This window comes from Manis javanica, chromosome 16, assembly GCF_040802235.1.
Source record: "Manis javanica isolate MJ-LG chromosome 16, MJ_LKY, whole genome shotgun sequence".
NCBI classification, from domain to species: Eukaryota; Metazoa; Chordata; class Mammalia; order Pholidota; family Manidae; genus Manis; species Manis javanica.
The window spans coordinates 54122960-54149983 of NC_133171.1; the positions used below are offsets into that span (position 1 = coordinate 54122960).

General features: G+C 38.3%; 1 protein-coding gene across 1 annotated transcript; it reads left to right on the forward strand.

The window, feature by feature from the left end:
- The first annotated feature begins 411 nt into the window (after positions 1-411).
- On the forward strand, positions 412-26815 carry PXT1 (peroxisomal testis enriched protein 1). The gene is made up of 3 exons (XM_017648830.2): positions 412-1064; positions 22150-22280; positions 25977-26815. The coding sequence occupies exons 1-3, from the start codon at positions 899-901 to the stop codon at positions 26079-26081; spliced, it is 402 nt and encodes a 133-aa protein (XP_017504319.1). The 5' UTR covers positions 412-898; the 3' UTR covers positions 26082-26815.
- The last annotated feature ends 209 nt before the right edge of the window (positions 26816-27024 follow it).

A 27024-nucleotide genomic window follows, 5' to 3' on the forward strand; every position in this document is an offset into this window, starting at 1 on the left:
TTATTTTGGGAAAATTTGGTTAAATAAAATACATAATTAAAATTAATTTTACCTGTTTCTTTTTACCTGGTTAACGTAGCTACTAGAAAACTTAAAGTTACATACGCGGTTCACCTATTTTTATTGGGTAGCACTGATCTAAGGTTCCTGAAGGCCTCCCGTTACCTTCTTTAATTGTTCTTTATGGTCTGACCTCTCCATTCCTTCCCTTTCTGGGATCTGCTTCAATTTATAAGGTAAAATAGAAAGTCAAATTCTGTGAGCAACCTATAAGTCAAGAGAATTAAGTGCATCCATAGACATTGAAAGTCTTAGTTCAATTCTTCAATTTAGTGGCTTGGTACCGCAATATTAGAAAAAAGGGGGCAGGAGAATAGCCTTCATTAGTGTCTACCATGGACTATTGGTATATGGAGAATTAAAGAGAGAATATAAGAATCATTCTGGAGAGGAAACATATACACACAGAAGGAAGTAGGACAAAGACTATGGAAGTAGGACAAAGACTATTCCATCTCCAACCCTACCCACCTCTCTAGGTTTCTGATCTATTTTTCTTTTGGCCACACCTATTTGCCTCTCCTTTTCTGTGTGCTAATTTAGACTGTTTCCTTGATGGAATGCGGCAGTTGAAAAGATGAAGAAAAACTGCTGGGAGAGGAGGATGTGGAGTGGTGTAGCAGATCTAAAGACCAGGCAACATAGAAAGATGTTTATCTAAGTTGAAAAAGACCTTAGAGATTACCTTCTTCTATCTTCCACCCAAACCTATAACCTTTCTATATGTGGAATAAAAGCTGCCTGTATTGTTAGAACATCAATATTTGTCTCACAAACCAAATACATGCTGAGAATGGGGGAAATCCTCTGAAAAAATGTTTTTCAACGGGGAAAAAATATGAAGAAAACACATGATGCCATTGTTTATGAACCTGAAGAACTTCTGAATACCTCTCCCAAAGTAACAAATTGTTGCAAACTGTGGGTGAAATACAGTTTTCAGAGGACATACATGACCAGACTTGTTTGCTCCCAGGCAGTTTCAGCCATGCCAAGGAAAACAGGTAAGATATTATTTGTATTAAGATAAATATTCTACTTAGTGTGTATTTTTCTTGGTATTGAGGATATAAAATTGGGCTGTAGATCATTTAAATGTTAACTGTAAAAGGAGAGTGCTAAATCTATTTGTTGAAGTTATTATGTGGTGGAAATCTGAAACTGACTTTGCTTCATAGTATTAAATCTTTTAGTTTGTATAAGCCCTGAATCATTGATGTGATGACTAATTAAGATAATCCCAAATCAACTAAAATAGATCAAACACATCTTTAGTAAAAATTTGCCTTTAAACTTGACCCAATGATATCTGCATTGTTAAGGTAGGGAACATTCAGTTTGGGTTCCTTCTTGATTTTATCAATACAGGAAAACACATGAAGGAAAGATAAACTTGGAAGTTTGATTTTGCAAAATGTGTGATTCCTAAATGTCCCAAAATGTTGGAATATTAAAGTCTTATGTTTTGAAGAACATTAAAGAGTGTTGGGGTTAAATTTATAGGACTTTAGATTTTTAGATTAAAAATGTTATACTCCTGAAATGTATTATTAAAACTAATCTCAAACTATCCTCCAATTTTAAAAGGTGGAGATTTCAAACATCCTGATAGGTCCCATGCCACCATATCAAATATGGTATCCATTTTCTAGAAGGAACTCAATTGACTAAAATTTTTAATTTTCAACTGTGCAGGTGTCAACAATTGTCTCAAAGCCTGAGATTCTCACTTATAAATACCTTCTAAAACATATTTTGTTTTTTTTGAAATGTAATTCATACACCATAAAACTCACCCTTCTAAAGCTCAGAATTCAGTGGTTTTCAGTATATTTGCGAAGTTGTTCATTCATTACCACTCTTCTAGAACTTATGTTTTATTGTAAATCTTACCAGTATGTTTTCACACTCACCACCTGATCCTCAGATTCCTCATAAAGCTGATGGGTGTCTTCCTAGGTGTCCTGTGGGTGGTTGCCACATTTACGCCAAGTGCTTTTCTAATTAGTTTCACTTCAAAAACAGCAGCAGTGTGAAAAATTCCGATGCTACCACGTTTGATTTATAGAGTAACAGCCAACAACCTAATGTACACGTTTGTTTTCATGCCTAGAACTCTTGTTTTTCTATGTATGTAAAACTTGTGACTGGCATTTTAGTCTGGTGGGCCACCAGTATGTTCAACACCAAACAACTGGAAACAAGGGACCCCCAATTAGAGGTGGTGGCAGATGCAAGCCTGCCTTTTCCTGCCCCCATTTTTCCTGGCTCAGGAGGCCGCAGCGCGTTTCTCCCTTTTATTACATTGCTGACGAAATGGAGGAGGCGCTCCCTGAGGGAGCCGGTGTGAGACTGCAGGGCGTTGTTACCACGGCATCGAGAACGCCCAAGCCAAGGTGATCGGAGGCGCCCGGCCCCTGAGTGCGGGAACCCAGCTTCCCAGCCCTCGGGTGCCGTCAGCGGCTAGGAACGCTAAGGCGCGCCTCTGCGGCCCCGGAGCCCGCCCCTGGCCGCCGCGCGGCGTGTGCGCTCCCCACTGGCCACGGGTGGCACACGTGACCGCTGCGGCCCAACCGGCCGAGCGCGCGCTTTTCTCGCCAGCGCGCGGGCCGGGGCTGCGTAGCCGGTCACTCCCCCGCCGTGTGCGGTAGGGTCCCCAGAGGACCCTGGGAAGCTCTCCGGGCCGGGAACCTTTAAACAAACAAGCAAACAAAAAAGCCCTAAGCACTGCCCAAGGCAAAAGTAGGGAGGAAGCTGATTATTGAAGGTCCCCTTACCCCGGCAGTGGCTTTGATCCGGGGCTGCGACACAGACTGAAGATGGAAATCCCAAGCCATTCTTGGCTGGAAAGTGACTCACTGAGGGCCAATTTTAACTCTCTTACTTTAGGGAAATCTACACGTATGAACACAAGCCTTTGGAAAAACCCATAATTTCTGTAAGGGGAACTTAAAGACACTTTTTCTTAGAAGTAGAGGGGGTGGGTAGGACCTTGGGAAGTCCAGAGCAACGATCCTGATGCATCATTTAAGGAAAATTAGCAACTCTTGGGAAGTTAAAAATGCATAAAAGCAAAGGAGGCCCTGTCCACCTCTAAAAATGTAGTAGTTATTGATAGGAAAGGGCTGAATTAAAGAAACCCTATGTATGTACGGATGTGTATAAGCAGTATAAATGGGATACATTAATTGTAGAAGTCAATAGACTCGAGTTATTCAGCTTTTCTCTCCCTTTGAGAATGCTGGCATGCTTATTTTTACCTGTTCTTTGTAAGGCTCACCAACTCTCCCCTGCCTCCTCTGGATAGACAGTTTCTTTTTTTCTTCCAAAAAACTACTAGGGCCTACTATATTCCAGGCCCTGTGCTAGGTATTGGGGTAACAATGGTGAACAAAAATGGTACTAATCCTTCCTTTCTGGAGTGTACAGTCTGGTAAAGGAGGCAGAGAGTAGTCAGTTACACACACCAATGTTAAATATAATGCGATGAGAGGTCCAGATGCTATAATGGGACTTTGACCCAACAGGGAGGTTAGAGAAGACTTCCTTCGTAATGTAACCTCTGGGCTGAGGTCTTTAACAGTTAAGGGGCCAGGAACTGCAGGCAGAGGGAACAGCCTGAGCAAGGGACAGCTGGTAGCCTTTCCCTTTCCAGTAACTGCCCATCTCACCCAGTTACTATCCATGCTTTAATCTTGCCTCTTAGTTCTCACAAGACACTTTTTCTTTCAATTCCAAGTATTTAGAGAGTAACTTGTAACCTAATAATTATATTGTGATAGACAATGAGTATCCTGTATGTAAGTATACTAATATACATATCTAATATGCATTAACTAACATCTGTTGTTTTAAGAAAAACATACCATAATTATTACAAAATGTAGAATATGATGTATCTCAATAGAACTAAAAGTGCTGTAGATATTCAAGTGTAAGAAATCACTTTATTTTGGAAGATTCAAAGCATTTAGAGTAAGTAATTTTTGAGATATGCTTACAAGGCAAGATTTGGTCAAATGGAGATACAGTTTAGTGCATACAGTTCAAGAAGAGAAAGTAGGCTGGGCAGATAGGTTGTGATTCGTTATAAGGGACTTGGAAACCAGTCCAAACAGTTTGTGGAAACTAAATAGAAATGTTTTATTGAAGTTTTAAGGACTTTTGTGAGGTTGTTTTTCCCTTCCAACATTTACCATGGAAAATAAAAAATCTATAAAAAAGTAGTACAAATAAGTCTATGGTTACTCATAAACACTTCCCATGGATTCACCATTTTGGGGGACCACATTTGCTTTATCTTTTTCTCTTTCTACCCCCTCCTGCACACACCACACACACACACACATGCACACCCCCAAATACATGCACAGATGTTTTTCTTTGCTAAACCATATGAGATAACGTTGCATAATACTAACTTCAACTCTAAATAACTCCACATGTCTCCTAAGAGCAAAGATATTTTTCTGCATAACCACAATACAATTATGACACTTCTGAGATAACTTTTTAAATTAATTTTGGAAAAAGTGTGTTAAGTAAATAAAAAGTGAGTTACTTGCAACAGCGGCTGACACATCGTAAGTACAATGTAAGTGTTTAAGTGTTTGCCTAAAAATACATTTTCATGGTTGGAAAACTAAAAAATATGAAAAGGCATATGATGAGAAGTCTCCTCTGTATGCTTCTCTCCCACTCTGATCATTCCCTATAACTGGTGACCATTTATCTCAGATTCTTGGGTATTCTTCTAGAGGCTCTTTATGCAAATATGAATAACTGTAAATACAGGTTTTTATACTCCCCTTTTAGACAAAAGATAGCATATTAAGCACACTGTTTTTACTTCATAATTTATTTAAATAGTCTCCTATTGATGTATATTTGGATTGTTTCCAATCACTTAACATTGAAACCAATGCTACAACAAATAACCTTGAACACACTTGCATTTGTAAAATTTGGTACGTTGCCCACCCACACCCCCCAGAGTTTGTACCAATTTACACTCCCACCACCAATTGTGAAAGTATCTCCAGGCTTTTGATAAAGTTCTATACCAAGAGTTTAAAATATGTGAATGTGCTGCTATTATACAACTTAAAATGACAGAAGTGTCTTCAAGACAAACTAAAAGGTCAGGCTGTCCTTAGATAAACTTACAGAGTAGCCAATATTTTTCATCCAACTCTAACCTTTTTTGTTCCATTCTCTCCACCCCCTTATGCAACTATATCTTTATAATCATAACCAACAATATATGATGAGTATAGTTCTATATGTAGGCCCTGAGCAAGGTCCCAGAGTTATGAAATAGATACATGCCCTTAAGGGTTTCACCATTCAGTTGGTCAGATACGTACAAAATGCAAACAGTTGTTGAGTTCCAGAATGCAAAACATACCTCTTGCTTTTGGCCCACTCAATCCTTTGTTGCATCTTACCTCCAGGTCTCCCCTTCTCTGCTCCTTTGCTTGCCCAATTGAGCTACCCATGGCTCGTTGGCTTCCTTACAGTGCCTCCATTTCTCCCAACATCCCTAACTGAAACTTGCCCAACTTGTATTCTATTTTCCTAATGCAGATTCTAGATTTTGTATTTCCCAGGTAGTAGTTAATCAATTAACAAATAATTACCCTTTTGACTGGCACAAGCAGGGCTGGTCCTAAACACATTTTGCAATAGGTGATCTTCATTTGCAGGCTCTCCCTAGTCAGTTCCCTTTCTTATTTTTGGGCACTTTGTCTCCTGGGTGAGCAATCAGTCCTCACAGGTACCTTCACTTTTTCTCACAAAAAAAAGTCAAATAATCCTTGCTGGGGTATGAACTAAGCATTAGGGTATTATTTCAAAATAGCATGAGGTGAGAATATCTTCACTATGTATATGTTTCAAAATACTCTTGAAACCAACAATAGAAACTGAAATGACAGTATGGTTGCAGTTTTAATCACAGGGCTAGGTATTTCACCTACTATGTAAGCCACCTACTTAGGGGCTTGCCCTTGGCTGAGGTGAAATTAATGTACAAGACCCTGGCTCCCTCAGACCTCTCCCCCACCTGCTTCCCACTCTACTCTGTTGCAGGGTTCTGGCGCTCTGGGAACTGTTGCCCTCAGAGCTCTTTACTTTTGAACCCCGCTGGCAGTCCTGGTTCAGTGGCATCTGGCAGCAGGGCTGGGGGGACTGTGAGGGGGAGTTGGTGCCCTTCAGTGCCCTTAGGCACTCTTTCCTTTCTTCTCCCAGTCAGCCTGCGGCCTGATGGCCCTCTTGTGAAAGGTTGTTTTTCCCAACTGTATCCTCTTGTGTAGGTGATACACTTTCTACTCAGGAATAAGTAAGTGGTTCCCAGTTGCTGCCCAGTGTATTTAAAAGTGTGGATTTAGGTAATGATGCTGTGTTTTTGTTGCATTAAATTTTTTAAAATGCAAGTGCTCATGTCCATGGAAACCAATCAACTAGTACTGGAGAGTTTATAGTGAAAAAGGCCTGAAGCAGGGCCCAGCACACAGAAGGCCTTTTACAATATTTGTTGAATGAAAAAGTGAATGAATGAATGCAGTCAGTATCCAGCCACTCCCTTTCATTTCTACAACATCCCACTATCCCATTCCCATAAGGGAAACTCTTTAACTGGCAACGCTTTCCAGTTTTTCTAGATCAGTGATTCTCAACCCTGGCTGCATGTTAGAATAATTTGGGGAGTTTTAAAAACCTTATGTGTAGTTTTTTTCTGAGACCAAAAAAAAAATTTAAGTTTCCAAGCTAATACTCATGTGGAGCCAGATTTGACAACAGTGTTTAGATAATGTATGTTTACTCTTTTAATCTTCTGGTTTATCAAATTGATACCATCCTTTGATTCCTTGATATGACAGGTGAGGTTTAGCCCATACTAGACTCTCTCTTCTCATGTCTGATAATTAAATTATTTTAATACTTCTAATTTGTTATCTTTATAAACAATTAAAAATTTTTTAATTTCTTATTTCTCATTTCCTATTATTTCATGTCTTTTCAGCAATATCATGATCCTTTTATAAGATAAAGATACTAACTTCCCTGCCCTGTTTTCACCCAGCCTTCCTCAGCCTGCTGTTTGTCCCCTTTACTTTTCATGTTTTGGGAGAGCCAGGGTTGTTAACATTTACATTCTGACCTCCAGGCACAACCAACTCTTCCATGCTTTGTCTATCAGTTGATTCTAAAAGTTAAAAACCAAAAATCTCAGTTTACACTACTGTATCTATGTAAATATTGTCTAACACCAAGTCCAGTGTTAGTAGCTAAGACATACAACATAGAGCCTATTGTATACCAGGCACTTTATAAAGATCATTGTTTAATATTAATGAGAATCTAAAAATTCCTTTTAACAAAGTAGGAAAATGAGGCACAGAGAAGCTAACAACTTGCCTAAGAACAGGAAATTAGAAAGTAACTGAAGCTTCTCCTTTGGGAGGATAGGATAAAAATTTTTTTCCTATAGCTACAAGTTTAGGACCCTTGCCAGCTGGAAAGGCAATGTCCACCAAGGTCATATATGTATTTTTTCTTCCTTTTTTGGGGGCTAGGGGGATGACAGTGGTCTTCAGCTCCTGTTGTACTACTATGGTCAGTTTTCTTCTTTTCATTTCTGTTAGGACCCCCTCTTCCTTATCATATGGCCTAGTTCTCTGCTCCATGTACAAAACTGATGTCTTTGGGATAAGCACCTGAATCTCCTTCACCCTTTCATCAGACGTCCTTAGGTGAGCATCACATGTGATCTCCTATCTTAACTCATAGGAAGGTGGGACCCCCTCCTGTTCAAAGCTAATCTTCCATGTGTTTTCATTCTTACTGTTCCTAAACCTCTGGGACTTTGTCTCAACAATTCGCCCTACTCTATCTTCCACTTTACATTACTGTTCTCGAATTCCTTTCCTTAATCTACAAACCTGCTCAAGACTCTCAATTTAGAACATTCCTTCAGCGCCTCTCCTTGCTCCTGCCCACTCTCTCATTCCTCCATTAGGGCTCTCTTGGAGGGTAGTCTACACTTAGTGATGCCAAGTCTCACCTGGTAGCTCAGATGCACATTTCACTATAGTGCAAGCTTCTTTTCATCCTTACTGTGTGACCAGTTCTCTTTTGCTGTACTTCAATCCTGAGGGATACCAGCAATGCTTTTTTAAAGAAGCAGGTTGTCCTTCACAAGAGACTTTGCGTCTTCCTGAGATTGGTTAGTAGTCCTGCTAAATTTAAGAAAATTCTTTAAAAAATATTATTCAGATCAAGTGTTGTTAGCCATTGAACATTCAAGTATAATGCATTTAATTGATGATGAGCAAGTGTGTCCTTTGAGATGAGGCAATTGCTGCTGATTTTTACTTGAAAGTTGTAATTGTTCAAAGTGATTGAATTCAGAGTACTAGCTAATGGCTTAAAGTTTTTCTAAAAAAAGCCACTTTCCTCAATTAAAAGAAGAGGTCACACTAAGTTTGGGGTGAAGTCTTGAGTTCTGGCGATGTGGTTTGTCTTGGCAAAAGGGAGGCATGTGTTTTCCAATCTGGAAGCAGATGGTCCAGCATATGGAGAGGCCAAGACTTCCTGAACATTATACCTCATTCTTGTCCACCTGTTGTGTCAGCATTCCAAAGGTAAAAGGTTGTGCAAACACTCTCTTCAAGCTCTCTTAAGGCTCCAGGATTTAAGGGTGATGGCTACCAGCAAAAAGTCTGTATGTACTGATTTTACCTGAGAATAATCACCTCCCAGTGATGAAGCAAATGAAACAAGGGACTAGAGCTGCAATTGCTTAAGACTATGCCTAGTCATACAGGTAAAGTACTGCAAAGTGTAACACAGAGGAATAGCCTTTCAGAGGGCACTATAAAATAATTACTTCAGTTTAAACTTAAGCCACATATTAATTTGCTTCATGTTTGGACCATAATCTTCCTGTAGATTTTTTATTGTTTTCTGGGCTTTCTCATTGCGTTTCCTCCCCTCCCCCAATGTGATTTGTAGTTATGATATCCTCAAGTTTCCCCAATTTTTGTTTTCTTTTCCTTAATATGTTTTCTATCAAATCTCCCTTTCCCTGGGGACTTCTTTTCTGGAGCTGTTCTCTTGCTCCAGTGTAGTCACTTTCTGAGCCTTATTGCACCATTTCAACCTGGGATTTCCCTTCACATGGGTTGGATTCACCTTCTAAATCTTTTCCTTTCTTTGTTGGTTTAGTCATACTCTTTCTGGAATACTTCCACAAAGACTTCATAAGAAACTGTGAATGGGAGAGAAATTTTCTGAGTCTTTGTGTGTCTGCAAATGTCTTTATTCACCTCTTGCATATTATTGAGTGTTTATTTAGGCATAGAATTCTAGGCTGAAAGTAATTTTTTATGAAATTTTTGAGGGCATTAATTTTCCACTATGTTCTAGTATCCATTGTTGGTGGGAAGTTAGTCACCAAACTAATTCGTGTTTCTCTATGGAGATGTTTAGCATCTCCTTATGCCTGATGTTTTGAAATTTCAATCTTTTTATTTTCCCTTTTATTGTCCTGATAGCTTTTTTTTTTTTCCAATGGGACTTTCTAATCTGAAGTTTGGTGACCTTCAGTTCTGGGAGGCTGTTTTATACTGTTTGGTTTCCTAATTTCCCCCTCTATTTCTCTCTTCCTGGGACTCCTATTAATCATACTGGTCCTCCTTATGACCTATATTTTCTATTTTTCAACTTCTGATGTTTTTTTCTGAGTGATTTCCTTCACTTAATTTTTTAGACCATCAGTTGTATTTTTAATTTTGGCAGTGATATTTTTAACATCTGGAAGATTTTGTTCTAGGTAATTCTTACTCAAGCATTGTCTTTTGTTTCCTGAATGTAATATTTTCTTAAATCTCTCTAAACATGTAACATTAGAACTAGCAAACATTATCTTCTGTTCCCTGCATTATATAATTTTCTTCAGGATCACTGTTCTCTTTGTTTATCTGGTATTTCTCTTTCATTCTGTGGTTTTCAATTGCCTGGTGTTCATCCATTATTCTAAAAAAATATGGACTGGGTAGCTGGTGTGGCTTTTTTCTGCTGTGAGTAGGACTGTTTTCCCAGTGGTAGCTATAGTTAACATTATGTAGCATTTAACCATGTTCCAATCACTGTCCTCTGCAGGTTAAATATATTAACTGATTTACTCATCTCAGCAACCTTTTTATGAGGTAGTTACTATGGTGTTTCATTAAATTTAGTATTTCATTGGTTATAAAATGTACCATTATTTTGTTTACAACTGAGAAGGTAAACAATGCTGTTGAAATATGACATGCTATAGATTATAAAACACATTCTGATTTTAGGATTAAAAAAATCCTAGAATTGTTGAAATAATACATTACTAGTCCCATTTTACAGTTAAAGAAACAGACGCATCGAGAGATTAAGTAAATCTTGCCCCAGGTTACACAGTTTTATCTGTAGCAGATTTTGCCTTTGAACCCAAGGGATCTGGCTTCAGAATTTTACCATTATGATGCCTAACTGCCTCTCCAGGGCTCCCGGCTGAGTGGGGACTCAACTAGGGCATAGGAGGGCTCTGAGCAGGGTGTGAATGTGGGGGGCACTTTAGGGAGATGGTTAGGGAGCTAGTTTTCTAACCCTGGGCCCCTTAAATGCTAGAACAAAGAGACCTTTAATCTGAGGCACCAACACTCACAAAGAAGCTTCAGATTTCTCTGTAAGATTTGTCCTCTTCCATTAGAGAAGAATGGTTTGTTTTTTGTTTTTTTGGCCTGAAATCTGAGCAGGGTACTGTGGGCTGGAAGTGTCAAGGGTACCAAGTGACTCAGTTGATCTCCATCAGACTTCCAGTCAGTGGCATGCCTCCCTCACCCAGCCTCGGGGTATTGGTGGAGTAAAGGGGGCTTCCAAGCTTCGGGAGCCCCTGTGGTAGGTTCTCGGCTCTTTCTCTGCCTGGCTCATTTGTCCGTGTTTTGTTGCATCTGTTTTCTGCCTTCCAGAAACATGTACAGATTTCTCATCTATTGTTGACCCTGACTCCCATTTCTCTTCATTGTTGTGGTTTTATTCTGTTTCATACTTTAATTTTGGTGGGGTCAGAGGGATTAGGATATAATATCTGAAGCTTAGGGGATGTCAGAACTTAAAATAAGGATTTAAAAGTCATCATTAATGTATTTATTCAATAAAAATACAAGACAGTGGATCAGATACTTCAGAGTTTGTACAACTGATGACATAACTTCTGGATAATGGCTGATGGTCAACAAGGTAGGCAAAGGAGGGGAAATCAGGAAAAAAAAAGATGTTTCCTAATCATCTTTCAACTTTTGTTGAAAATTTCTTTCTAAAATATACTAATGGGCATTGCTACTTGGCTAACTATGGTGTACAGAATATAACAGCTTGTGTTCAGTCTTGAAACAGAAGTCTATTTTTAGTAAGACCTTCATTTTTAGTAAATAAGTCATGAGTATAAAAGTATGATTGCCATGGAGAAAATAAAATAGTCATGTGATAGCTGGCAGTGGAGAAACACTTATAAAAGTTTAAGAGCATGTTTGCTTAAAAGTTTTCCTAAATGAAAATGAAGGAACATCTGGTCAAAGTTTCTCATATAGGATTCTCAGCAACAATATTTTTAAAAGTTCCATCACATTGAGGCTTCTTATTTGCTCTATGAATGAATTATTCTTGCAAAAATATTAACCATGAGATTCTTCTGAATTCCTCACTGGGCCAGACCATTTTGTTTTCATAACTGTGTGTATATATACATATTCACACAACTTTTTAGCATAAAGTGAGATTTTCCCCTCACTGGATATTAAAAAGTCAATATTTAGAAAATAATAAAAAGTTTACTTTTTTCATTTCATTCATTTTGATGATCTTGTGACAAGATGTCTCACTTCTCCAATATATATATATATGATCACTTTGAACTTTGATGTAAGGATTTATTTCCTGTTATCTTATAAAATTACTTATAATATTGTGGTAGAGCTATTTTTTTATATAAATGTCTGTAGGACAGGTATACCAACTCTCTCTAGCCAGCAAATAATGTCATATATAGTCAGAGTCCAGCAGAGCTTTCAATCTATTTTGCATTCAATGTTTTTGAGTAATTGGTATAAATGACCAAAACCGAAACCAGAAGCCACTAGTATTGGGAACTTAATTTTTAAATTTCATTTTCAGAGTCTATCCTGAAGCTGAATTATGGCCAACACAATTTTCTACATAGTTTTGTCTAATTTTGACAGCTTTGGACAATGATAATTGATACATCTATGATTATTTATTTGGTTGTAGTGAAGAGAAACCTACTCTGGTTGGTTCCAGAAAGCTGTGTTTTCTGGTGAGGATGCTTATGGAAAAGAACTGAACATGGAGGATTCAGGTTCTGGGGCAATTCTGCGGTTAATTTTTTTCTTTTTTCTTTCTTCTTTCATACATATATTTTTAAATTTGATTTCTTTCTGAATGTCTGTTCTGTTCAGTTCTTCTTTGCCAACCAGCTTCCTCTGCCTGTTCTTTGAATGTTTCCTTCCCCTTCATAATTTTCACTTACAAATGCCTTTGACTTACTCTGGACCCAACATACTCTTGTGGCATTATTGGTCCCACTGCCAATATCTCCCTTAGTATCCTGAGTCTATATTAAACAGAAGTGGGACCCTGCTCACTTTTGGAACTAGGCTCTGAGTACATGGCCAGCCAATGGTTTATTTGCTCTTGGGTCAGGTGTCCATTTCTGATCCAATCAACTGTGACCTGGGGTTAGGGTAAGAAAGAACTTGATTGCTTAGGCAGTAGGACAGACTCTCTTAGAATAGGGTGTGGGCAAGTGAGACAATGTGACATCTTTAATACAAGGATCCTAAGGTGTGTTTCAGGATTCTGAATCATTATCATCAACACACCCACAGTTATATTCTGTACACCATAGTTAGCCAAGTAGCAATGCCCATTAGTATATTTTAGAAAGAAATTTTCAACAAGAGTTGAAAGATGATTAGGAAACATCTTTTTTTTCCTGATTTCCCCTTCTTTTCCTACCTTGTTGACCATCATTATCCAGAAGTTATGTCATCAGTTGTACAAACTCTGAAATATCTGATCCACTGTCCTGTATTTTTATTGAATAAATGCATGAATGATGACTTTTAAATCCTTATTTTAAGTTCTGACATCCCCTGAGCTTCAGATATTATCCAGATACCTGCTAAGATGCCTTACAGGTACCTTAAATTTATAAATGAACTCACATTTTCTTCTTTCTCTTTCTACCTGCCTGTCCTCCCCTGACCCCCATTCTCTCATAGGCTGCTGCCATCACCTTTCCAGTCTTTAGAACTGGAAGAGTAGGAATTTCCCTTTCCCTCACTTTCTCATCTACTCTATCACCAATTTCAGTCTATTCTGCTTCCTAAATATTTATAGAATCTGTTCTCACCACTCCACCCCTGTTAGTACCACTTTGGTTCAGGCTCTGTGTGCTGAGCACAGGCTTTGCAGCCAGATAGACCTGGATTTAAGTCCTGGCTTTCAAAATCATTGGCTTTCAAACCCTAAGCAAGGTACTCAACATCTCTAGACTACTGGTCCTCAAATCTGCTGCACATGGAAACCATCTGGGGAGCTTAAAAAAGTACGGATGCTTGGTCACACTCCCGGGATTCTGATTTCAATGGACTGGAGTGAGGCCTGAGCACTGGGAATTTTAAAATCCTCCCCAAGGGATTCCAAAGTGGAGCCAAGTTTGAAAGCCACTGCTCTAAACCATAGCTTTCTCATCTGTAACATGGCTGATGACCTGCTGGGGGTCATTATGAGGGAGTAGTTAGCAAGATAATAGAAGTGTGGTCTGATATGTGCTAAAAATGTTAGTTATTGTTAGACATCTCCTTATCATCTCTCCCCAGGACTTTCGCAGTAGCCTCTAAATGTGTTCCCTCCTGTAAGTCTTACCAGTCTCCATTCTGGTCCCAGAGAGAAATAGCTAGAAAGCAAATCAGATCATGTCATTTCCTGTTTAAAATCCTTCAGTGGGTCAACAGGATAAAGTTCAGTACTGGATAAAGTCCAAGCCTCTTACTGCACCTTCATGATTTTGCACTTGCCTACTCACTTAACTTTGTCTTCCATCACTCCCTGCCTTTCAGCAGTAACACCACTTACTGTCTGTGCACAAAACCTCAGTGTCTGTCACCCCACGCCTTTGCTCAGGTGATCCTTCTGCCTGGAATGTCCTATTTGCCACTTCCTTGCAGCTGGCCCTCTCCCCATCTCTCTCTTCTCCTGGTTGATTTTTACTCACCTTTCATCCTTCAAGACTGAACTCAGGTATCATCTTCTTTGGACATCTTCCCTGACTTCTCTGTGCAGACCTTGCTCTTAATATAATATGTTGAATTGTAGTGGGAGACAGAGTCTCTCTGACTCTTTGAGGACAGGGCTTCTTCTCTCAGGACAAAGTCTGAAAAATCAAAAGTCCTCACAAGTTCAGTGCAAAACTTGCCATATTTCTGGAGCTGTACTTACATCTACTTTAGCCCAAATTTATTCCTCCTCTGCGTTCCTAAAGCACTTGGGAATTATTTCATCCCTAAACAGTGGTTGTAAACAAGTGACAGACAGAAACCTTCTCTTTATTTTTTATAAGTTCCTCAAAGCACCCACACAGTAGTTTACTCCTAATGTTGCTTAAAAACGCTCATTGGTTGCCAGAAGCAAATAGGTTTTGGAGGAACTCATTAGAGGATTATGGGTATAAACATTAAATGGAAAAATCTAATTTAAAAAAATGTAAAGATCTAGACATGAGCTTTCCAGTACAATAACTACTAACCTCATTTGTTTATTGAGTTCTTGAAATATAGCCAGTGCAATTCAGGAACTGACTTTTAAGCTTTCTTTAATTTTAATTAATATAAGTTTGAAAACTGATATGTGCTTTAATTGTTGGGAATTTTTTTAAGTTTTTGAATTTTTTATTAAGGTATCATTGATATACAATCTTATGAAGGTATCACATGAGCAACATTGTGGTTGCTACATTTACCCATGTTATCAAGTCCACTCCCACACACCCCACCACAGTCACTATCCATCAGCATAGCAATATGCCACAGAGTCTCTACTTGTCTTCTCTGCGCTATACTGTCTTCCCTGTGACCACCCCAAGCCACGTGTACCAATCATAATGCCCCTCAATCCCCTTCTCCCTCCCTCCCCACCCATCATTCCCTAACCCTCCCCTTTGGTAACCACTAGTCCCTTCTTGGAGTCTGTGAGCCTACTGCTGTTTTGTTCTTTCAGTTTTTTTATTTGTTCTTACACTCCACATATGAGTGAAATCATTTGGTACGTGTCTTTTTCTGCCTGGCTTATTTCACTGAGCATAATACCCTCTAGCTCCATCCATGTTGTTGCAATTGGTAGGATTTCTTTTCTTCTTATGGCTGAATAATATTCCATTGTGTATATGTACCACCTCTTCTTTATCCATTCATCTACTGACGGACACATAGGTTGCTTCCATGTCTTTGCTATTGTCAATAGTGCTGCAATAAACAGGGGTCCATAGGTCTTTTTGAATCTGGGATCTTGTTTTCTTTGGATAAATTCCTAGGAGTGGGAATTCCTGGGTCAAATGGTATTTTTAGTTTCAGTTTTTTGAGGAACCTCCATATTGTTTTCCACAATGGTTGAACTATTTTACATTCCCACCAGCAGTGTAGGAGGGTTCCCTTTTCTTTTAATCCTCACCAGCATTTGTTGTTGTCTTTTGGATGATGGCCATCCTAATTGGTGTGAGGTGATATCTCATTGTAGTTTTAACTTGCATTTCCCTGATAATTAGTGATGTGGAGCACCTTTTCATGTGCCTGTTGACCATCTGAATTTCTTCTTTGGAGAAGTGTCTGTTCAGATCCTCTGCCTATTTTTTTATTGGGTTATTTGCTTTTTGGGTGTTGAAGTGAGTTCTTTATATATTTTGGATGTTAACCCCTTGTTGAATTTGTCATTTACAAATATATTCTCCCATACTGTAGGATGCCTTTTTGTTCTGCTGATGGTGCCCTTTGCTGTACAGAAGCTTTTAAATTTGATTTAGTCCCTGTTGTTCATTTTTGCTTTTGTTTCCCTTGCCCGAGGAGATGTGTTCAGAAAAAAGTTGCTAATGTTTATATTCAAGAGATTTTTGTCTATGTTTTCTTCTAAGGGTTTTATGGTATCATGACTTACATTCAGGTCTTTGATCCATTTTGAGTTTACTTTTGTGTATGGAGTTAGACAGTAATCCAGATTTATTCTTTTACATGTAGCTGTCCAGTTTTGCCAACACCAGTTGTTGAAGAGGCTGTTATTTCCCCATTGTATATCCAGGGCTCCTTTATCGTATATGAATTGACCATATATACTTGGGTTTATATCTGGGCTTTCTAGTCTGTTCCATTGATCTATGGGTCTATTCTTGTGCCAGTACCAAATTGTTTTGATTACTGTGGCTTTGTAGTAGAGCTTGAAGTTGGGGAGCATAATTGACCCAGCTTTATTCTTCCTTCTCAGGATTGCTTTGGCTATTCAGGGTCTTTTGTGGTTCCATATGAATTTTAGAATGATTTGTTACAGTACATTGAAGAATGCTGTTGGTATTTTGATAGGGTTGCTTTAGGCAGGATGGCCATTTTGACAATATTCTTCTTATCCATGAGCACGGGTATATTTCCATTTATTGGTGTCTTCCTTAATTTCTTTCAGGAATGTCTTACAGTTGCAATTTTCACAGTATAGGTCTTTCACTTCCTTGGTTAGATTTATTCCTATGTGTTTTATTCTTTTTGATGCAATTGTGAATGGAATTGTTTTCTTGATTTCTCTTTCTGCTGTTCATTGTTAGTGTATAGGAATGCAACAGATTTCTGTGTTTTAATTTTGTATCCTGCAACTTTGCTTAATTCAGTTATTAGTTCTAGTAGTTTTGGGGTGGATTCTTTAGGGTTTTTTATGTACAATATCACATCATTTGCAAGCAGTGACAGTTTAACTTCTTCCTTAACAATCTGGATGCCTTTTATTTCTTTGTGTTGTCTGAATGCTGTGGCTAGGACCTCCACTACTATGTTGAATAAAATTTGGCTGAGAGGGCATCCTTGTCTTGTTCCTGCTCAGCTTTTTGCTCTTCAGTATGATGTTGGCTGTGGGTTTGTAGTATGTGGCCTTTCTTATGTTGAGGTACTTGCCCTCTATATCCATTTTGTTGAGAGTTTTTATCATGAATGGATGTTGAATTTTGTCAAATGTTTTTTCAGCATCTATGGAGATGATCATGTGATTTTTTTCCTTCTTTTTGTTAATGTAGTGTATGATGTTGATGGATTTTTGAATATTGTACCATCCTTGCATCCCTGGAATAAATCCTACTTGATCATAATGGATGATCTTTTTGATGTATTTTTTAATTCAATTTGCGAAAATTTTGTTGAGTATTTTTGCATCTATTTTCATCAGGGATATTGGCCTGTAATTTTCTTTTTTTTAGTGTCTTTGCCTGGTTTTGGTATTAGAGTAGTGCTGGTCTCATAGAATGAGTTTGGAAGTATTCCCTCCTCTTCTACTTTTTGGAAAACTTTAAGGAGAATGGATCTTAGGTCTTCATTAAATGTTTGATAAAATTCAGTGGTGAAGCCATCTGGTCCAGGCATTTTGTTCTTAGGTAGTTTTTTTGATTACTGATTCAATTTCGTTGCTGGTAATTGGTTCATTCAGATTTTCTGGTTCTTCCTGGATCAGCCTTGGAAGGTTTTATTTTTCTAGAAAGTTGTTCATTTCTTCTAGGTTATCCAGTTTGTTACCATATAATTTTTCATAATATTCTCTAATAATTCTTTGTATTTCTGTGGTGTCCATAGTGATTTTTCATCTCTCATTTCTGATTCTGTTTATGTATATAGACTCTCTTTTTTTCTGAAAAGCCTGGCCAGGGTTTTATCTATTTTGTTTTTTTTCTCAAAGAACCAGCCCCTAGTTTCATTGATTCTTTCTATTGTTTTATTCTTCTCGATTTTTTTTCTGCTCTGATCTTTATTATGTCCCTCCTTCTACTGACTTTGGGCCTCATTTGTTCTTCTTTTTCTACTTTCATTAATTGTGAGTTTAAACTGCTCATTTGGGATTGCTTTTATTTCTTGAGATAAGCCTGTATTGCTATATACTTCCCTCTTAGAATGGCCTTCGCTGCATCCCACAGATTTTGCAGTGTTTAGTTATTGTTTTCATTTGTTTCAATATGTTACTTGATCTTTGTTTTTATTTGGTCATTGATCCATTGATTATTTAGGAGCATGTTGTTAAGCCTTCATGTTTTTGTGGGCTTTTTTGTTTTCTTTGCATAATTTATTTCTAGTTTCATACCTCTGTAGTCTGAGAAGCTGGTTGGTACAATTTCAATCTTTTTGAATTTACTGAGGCTCTTTTTGTGGCTTAGTATGTGATCTGTTCTTGAAAATGTTCCATGCGCACTGAAGAAGAATTTGTTTCCTGCTGCTTTTGGGTAGAGTGTTCTGTAGATGTCATTTAGGTCCATCTGTTTTAATGTGTTGTTCAGTACCTGTGTCTCCTTATTTATTTTCTGTCTGGTTGATCTCTCCTTTGGAGTGAGTGGTGTGTTGAAGTATCCTAAAATGAATGCATTGCATTCTATTTCCTCCTTTAATTCTGTTAGTATTTGTTTCACATATGTAGGTGCTCTTGCTTTGGGTGCATAGATATTTAAAATGGTTATATCCTCTTGTTGGACTGACCCATTTATCATTATGTAATGTCCTTCTTTGTTTCTTGTTACTTTCTTTGTTTTGAAGTCTATTTTGTCTAATACAAGCAGTGTAACTCTTGCTTTTTACCACCTATTATTTTCATGAAATATCTTTTTCCATCCCTTCACTTTTAGTCTGTATATGTCTTTGGGTTTGAAGTTAGTCTCTTGTAGGCAGCATATAGATGGATCTTGTTTTCGTATCCATTCTGTAACTCTATGTCTTTTGATTGGTGCATTCAGTCCATTTACATTTAAGGTGATTATTGATAGATATGTACTTACAGCCATTGCAGGCTTTAGATTCATGGTTACCAAAGGTTAAAAGGTAGCTTATTTACTATTTAACAGTCTAACTTAACTCACTTCGTACACTCTTTCAAACACAATCTAAAGGTTCTTTTTTTTCCCTCCTTTATTTTTCTTCATCTTCCACTATTTATATATTAGGTGTCATATTCTGTACTCTTTGTGTGTCCCTTCACTGACTTTGGGGGTAGTTGATTTAGTTTTGCATTTGCTTAGTAATTAGTTTGTCTACTTCCTTTACTATGGTTTTATTTTCTCTGGTGACAGCTATTTTGCCTTAGAAGCACATCTATCTAGAGCAGTCACTCCAAAATACAATGCATAGATGGTTTAGGGGAGGTATATTCTCTCACCTTTTGTTTATCTGGAAATTGTTAAATCCCTGCTTCAAATTTAAATGATAATCTTGCCAGGTAGAGTATTCTTGGTTGGAGGCCCTTCTGTTTCATTGCATTAAATATATCATGCCATTTCCTTCTGGCCTGTACAGTTTCTTCTGAGAAATCTGATGACAGCCTGATGAATTTTTCTTTGTATGTGATCTTTTTCTATCTTTGGTTGTTTTTAATACTTTGTCCTTGTCCTTGATCTTTTGTCATTTTAATTATTGTATGCCTTGATGTTGTCTTCCTTTGGTCCCTTGTGTTGGGAGATCTCTGCACCTCCATGGCCTGAGAGATTATGTCCTTTCCCAGATTGGGGAAATGTTCAGCAATTATTTCCTCAAAACCAGTTTATATCCCTTTTTCTCTCTCTTCTTCTGGTACCCCTATAATGCAAATATTGTTTCATTTGGATTGGTCACACAGTTCTCTTAATATTCTTTCATTCCTAGAGATTCTTTTTCTCTCTGTGTCTTAGCTTCTTTGTATTCCTGTTCTCTAATTTGTATTTCATTTACCATCTCCTCTACCTCATCTAATATGCTTTTATATCCCTCCATTGTACGTTTCATTTTGGATACTCTATTTTTCAATGTTTCTATCTCCTTCTTGGATTCTTCCCTGAGGTCTTCACTATTTTTCTGTAGCTCCATGAGCATGTTTATGATTTTTATTTTGAAATCTTTTTCAGAAAGATTGATGCTTTCAGTTTCACTTAGTCCTATTTCTGGTGTTTGTGGAATTTTGGGTTGTACCAGGTTCTTTTGCTGTTCATATTTGTAATGATTATTATGGAATAATAACTTTGTGTAGGTGGCACTCTCTAGTGCCCAGAAGCTCTACTCTCTCGAGCTTCCCAGCACCTGGAATGATGGCAGGGTTTGCAAGGGAGTGGCACTGTTGCCTGAGGGGAGGAATGAGCTCTTTCCTGCTTCCTGGCTGCAGTGCCTGCTTTCACTGCCATGGCCAGTGAGTTGAGCATGCATGGAGGAGCCCCTGTGTTATGCCCTGGTAGCTGCCCTGGGTGTGACTGCCCTCTGGCTGGCCTGGTGCAATGGTGGGGGCAGCAGGTTTACGAGCCGATGCTGGTGGGGAGGAAGGAGAAGCAGGCTGTGTATCGCAGTGGGGTGCCTCGGCATTCATTGCCAGCCAGGAGAATGGAGTGCCTGAAGCTCCTGAAAGTTCTCAACCTGCTGGACTGAGTGTGCAGGGACAATTTTGTCCACCTCTCCTTTCTCTTGAGCAGCAAGCTTTGTGTAATCCTTGCCCCTTTAGCAGCCCTCTCACCATTGGGAAGCCTTTCAAAGTGCCCACCTTTCTTTTGTCCTGGAGTTACTGGTTTTGGGTACCTGTTCTCCATAAGCAGCTGTGATCTCAGTCTCTCTGAGTATTCTGCCTGTCATTGCTTTCCAACCCCACTAATCTACATAGCACCATGTAATTTAATCTCCAGGGGTGGTGTTCAGCAGTCCTAGGCTTTTACTCCCTCCCTGATCCATTTCTCTTCCTCAATCTAGTAAACTGGGGGCTGGGGGAGAGCTTGGGTCCGGCTGGATTGTATATTTGCTACTTTACCCTTTTCCATGAGGTTTTCTCTTTTCCCTAGATGTAGGCAGTCCATCACAGTCTTCTTTCCAGTCCCTCTTTCAGGATTAGTTGTATTTGCTGTATTTTCATATTACATATGTTTTTGGGAGGAGGTTTCTGACTCACTTCTCACACAGCCATCTTTAAACCCCTCTGTTGGGAAATTTTTAAGTGTGTTTGGAACAACTTGGATATATGAACCTACTTTTTTAACTGTAAAATTCATGAAATCTAAATACAGATCAAAGTTTTCCAGTGAAAGCTAGCACCTGGACTGAGATATACTGTAAGTATAAAAAACACTGAATTTTGAGGACTTACGTATAACAGAATGACAAGCATATTAATAATTTTATATTGATCGTATGTTGTAATAATAGTATGTTGGCTATGTTGTCTTAAGTATAATATACAGTTGACCTTTGAACAGTTGATTCACTTATATACAGATATTTTCTATAAATATATTGGAAACATTTTTGGAGATTTGCAACAATTTGATAAAACATTTTCTTTTCTCTAGGTTACTTTATTTTAAGAATATAGTATATAATACATATAATGTACAAAATGTGTGTTAATCAACTATTTATATTATCAATAAGGCTTCCAATCAACAGTATGCTACTAGTAGTTAAGTTTTGGAGGAGTCAAAAGTTATAATACACTGATTTTCGGCTGCTAGAGGGGTCAATGCCCTTAATCCCCACATTGCTCAAGAGTCCACTGTATTATGGAAATTATTTTTACCTGATTTGGGTACTAGAAAATTTTAAATTACTATGTAGCTTGAATTATATTTCTATTGGACAGACAGAATTTATCTATTCCACTGCAAAGATTTTCTTTTTGATAATCATTGTGATAATGGAATTTCATCCCTGTCATTGTCTAAGACAATTTTTAGTAACTAGTGGTGAGTGAGTTACACTCAGTTTATGGAGTTGTCTCTTTTGAACTCTTCTGTCAATGCAGATCACAGTCCACCTCCTCAGCCCAAGGTGAATATAATTTGCCAGAGCCTTCATCAGGAGGAAATAATCCAGGAGTTAACCATGAAGCTGAGACACATTGGAGACAGCATTGATCATAGGATGGCTCAAGAGGTGAGACATTGGTTTCCGCAGCAGGGACCTCTCTGCTGGGTGGAAAGAGCAAATAGAACAGTAGGTACCAAGTATCTGGGATGCCCAGAAATTAGCAGAACACATGGATTAATGATGTCCAGATTACCAAACATTAGATCTGAAAATTGTGAACCTGAGTCAAAGCCAGTGTTTGAACTCACACCTGCTACTCAAACTGTGGTCCATGGACTCACAGCATCAGCATTGTTTGGCAGCTGGTAAGATGACCTGAGGTATGGTCTGGGCATCAGGCACTTTGAAAACTCCCCAGGTGAGACTAATGCTCCATCAGGGAGAAGAACCTCTGCCTTTGGTTGTGGTCATCCTTGCAGCACCATCCCAGAGGTTATGATCAGCCCCACTGCTGTTGATTGTTGATTGCTTTGTTTCTCCTGATTATTGTTTAAGATAAGGGAAAATAGAAAAGAATAATGATTACTGTTTGAATCTGAGGGATGTCAAAATCCATAGCCAACTTAGTTTTCTTCCAGAACAACCTGTAGTTGGTGGCAGAGAGAGAATGATCACATGGAATTTCACAATAAGAGGGGTGGCTGCCCCTCAGAGCCAACTTCTTGCCCATAAATGTACCTGTCCTATGATGACTTCCTGTTCATCACTGCTTCTGCATCACAGTGGCTTTGGGAAGGGCCTTTTCCTCTTTTATGCTCTGGTCCAAATGTGAACAATACTTGGCCATTCCCTCAAACAAAACATTCCCTGAGACAAAATATGAATGGAAGTTCCCAAAATAATGCTACTAAAAGAAAGAAGGAAACAAAGAGGAAATAAACACAGGCAATCAAATAATGTATTTGATAGACCAATTTCATTCAAATAAATATTTATTGAGTACTTACTATATGCCAGAGTCAGTTCTAGGCTTTGGGTGTCTGAGTGAGAGAAAGAAGATGCACCTGCTCTCCCAGAACCTGTAACGCAGGAGGGAGACAGACAGTAAAGCAGATGACTGGCCTGCTGCTTAGTCCCATCAGACAGTGATGTGGTCTCAAAGCAGGGTTAGGGGAAACTGAGTGATGGAGAGCAACTCTGGTTGGGTGATCAGGGAAGGCCTCTCTGGGAAGGTGATATTTGAGCAGAGACTGGAAGTGGGGAGTGGGCCTTGGGAACACCTGGGTGGAAAGTGTCCCAGGCAGAGGGAACAGGCCTATGGAATAGCGTGGAGGCTGTATAGCTGGAATGGAGTGAGTTCAGGTCCAGGAGTTGGCCTCAGTTTAAGAACTGAGGGTCTGTGATTGGGTTTTACCCAAAATAGAGTGAAAGCTTTTGGGAGAATGGAGACTGACTGTGGTGCAGAGAGCTGGCTGTTGTGAAAATTAAATGAGATAATCTTTTATTATTCACTTAGAACAGAGACTAACCCACAGAAAATGATCAACAAATGTCATTTAAGCCAAAAAATTAATTTGTTTTTTGTCCTTGCCCTTTCAGTATCTGGAGTTGAACATCTCTTTGCTTTGTACCGTCATCACATTCTCATGATGTTGGCAATCTCCCCCTGCTACGGTTTCTTCTTGAGGAAACTGTTGCTGATGACTGCACTTTATGATTCTGAGGAATGTCCTTAGTTCAGCTTTCTTGCTTCTTTATCAGCTAACTCTCTCAATACTCATGGCTCCTTCTAATTTTTTTTTCTCTCAAGAAGAGAGAACAAAGTAGGACAAATCACTACCACCTATTTCCTATTTTTGCCTCAACCCAGTTACTGCTTGATGTAACTCCTTTCTCATTTTTCTCCTTTTCTTTCTTTCCCTTACTTTTTAATTAATTATGTCTTAAATTTACCCCTGCAGCTTAAGAAACTGATGCTGAACTGCTCTGGCTTTCCTTTCTTTTTAAAAAAACTTTATTGAGAAATAAAATCTATATTCCGTACAATTCACCCCTTTCAACTGTACAATGAGTGGCTTTTAGTATATTTATGGTACTTTAAAACTGTCATCACAATCAATTTTAGAACATTTTCATCACCCCACAAAGATATTCCAAACCCAAGAGCAGTCACCAGTCTTTCCTCCCAGCCCCACCAGTCTTCTCTCTGTCTCTATGGATGTACCTATTCTGGACATTTCTCCTAAGTGGATTAATATAATACATGACCTTTTGTGTCTGGCTTCTTTTGCTTAGCATAATATGTTTTTCAAGTTTCATCCATATTGTAGCACATATCAGTTCTCCATTTTTTATTGCTGAATAATATTCCATTGTTGGCCATTTTGTTTATCCATTTATCAGTTGATGGACATTTGGGTTGTTTCCACTTTTTTACTATTATGAATAATGATGCTGTGAATATTGGTATAGAAGTTTGTTGTGGACACGTTTTCAATTCTTTTTGGCACATACTGAGTCATATGACAATTTATGTTTAACTTTTTGAGGAACTTCCAGACTATTTTCTGAAGTGGCTACACCATTTTACATTGTGGCCCACCAGCAGGTACAAGGGTTCTGGTTTCTCTACATGCTTGTCAACACTTATTAATTGTCTTTTTGATTATAGCCATCCTAATGAGCATTAAGAGGAATCTCATTGTGGTTTTGACTTGCAGTTCCATAATGTTTAGAATTGTGCATCTTTTCATCTGCATTGGTCATTTGTGTATCTTTTCAGAGAAATGTCTATTCAGATCCATTGCCCTTTTTAAAATTGGGTTGTCTTTTTATTGCTGAGTTCAGGAGTTTTTCATGTATTTTAGATATAAATTCCTTATCAGATATATATTATTTGCAAATATTTTCTCCTATCTATCAGATTGTCTTTCTTGATGGTATTCTTTGAAGCCCAAAAGTTTTTAATTTTGATGAAGTTCAATTTATCTATTTTTAATTGTGTTGCTAGTGCTGTTGGGTCATATTTAACAAACCATTACCTACTCCAAAGTCATGAAAATGTATACCTATGTTTTCTTCTAAGAGAGTTATAGTTTTAACTCTTAAATTTAGGTCTTTGATCCATTTGGAGTTAATTTTTACATATGGTGTGAGTTAAAAGTTCATCTTCTTTCTTTTGCATATGGGTATCCAGTTGTCCCAGCACCATTTGTTAAAAAGACTATTCTCTCCCGACTGAAGTGCCTTGGAATGCTTGTCAAAAATCAGTTGATTGTGAATAGTGAACATTTATTTCTGGGCTCTCAATCCATTCCATTGGTCTAGATGGCTATCCTTATGCCCTAGCTTTTCCTGCAGCAGTTTACACAGTTAGAGTTTTAAAGATATCTTGTCTTGTACCTCAAAAATGAATTTTAAAACATTTCTAAATAGACACCAGTATATTTTAAAAATTCCTCCTAAGTTTGGCTCTAAAATGCTAAAGACTTAAATCAAGCAACTTTAACAGAATTTCAAATCTGGCATGGTTCTCCTATTTTTCATGTATTTAAAGAAACTTTTACTCTTGCTTTTGGATCTCCCTAGCAAGAAGCTCACCAATTGTGAGCTATAATTTTGTCTGCTGAATCAGTTGTCCTTGGACTGCCACATAGCTTGATTTCTTGTTCTATTCACTTAAGCGGGGATTCGGTGTTTTCAAGTAGACCTTCATTCTCAAAATGACATCTTCTGTTTTGCTATTTATTTTTGAGAGGTTTTGGTTCAAAGATCTGGTCTTTTTTTTTAAACCTCTCTTTTTTATTTTTCTTTTTTAAACAGGCTCTTCAGCAGGAAGGCAGAGATGCACTGGCTCATTTTGTCTTCATTTTCTTCGGAGGAGTTCATGGGCTGCTACGCTTTCTCTGGAATAACCACTTGGTGTAAATGGAATGTAAATGTCAAGTTCTGTTTTCCTGCTACCCTCTGAGAAAACATGAATCCTATAGGAACAGACAGGAAAAAGACCCTCTTCCACCTTCCTCTCTTCACCCACCACTGTTGATTTATACCTGGTTTGTTGGAAAACTGCAGACTCTCTGGCCATTTGTCTGTTCAGAGCAGCCAGCTTTGAGATGTCTGTGATTGCCTCATGGCAGAGCCCAACGGATACTTAGGAACTCAGGAGGCCTTGACACTTGGTGAACACCAGTGCTGTGGATGGTCCCAGTGCCCCTAATCAGGAAACCTTGAACATTTCCTTCTATCAGTGAAACTGAGGTCACAGAATGGACGCTTTCTCATGGCCTTCCTGGGTGCCAGGCCTGCAGTGAGCTGTCGGCCCCACCCTGTTGCCCATGCCCAGCTATGCAGTGTCCCATTCTCCTTTTACCTTTCTACCTCATATTCCCAATCTCCCACCTTGTAGAAGTATTACAAGTACTAAGACAGTTTACTGTTGTAAGTTCTATATAAGCGTTTTGAGTTCTTTGTAGGAAAAGTGTTATTTAAAAAAACAATAATTTAAAACAAGAAATAAATATTGTTATTTTATTGAGCATGAAACACCTGTGGATATTTCTTTTGTGAAGGAGACATTCCACTTGCTCCTACTCATGTGGGTTCATAATTTTGTAGGCTTTGATCATATGTAGCATCGCCTTTGTCTTTCCCAAGGAAAAAGTCCCCATTTTTTTGGTCTGTCCCAGACAATGAATGCTTGTTCAGTTCCAGCATCACTTACTTAGGTTTTGGCTTGCTGACATGGAACAGATCACAAAATGTCTTTCTTATTTATTTATTTTTACTCTTTTTAACTGGTATTTATTCGTATGGTTAAAAAATCAAAACAATATAAAAAAGTTTCCAATGAAAACTCTTGTTCCTTTTT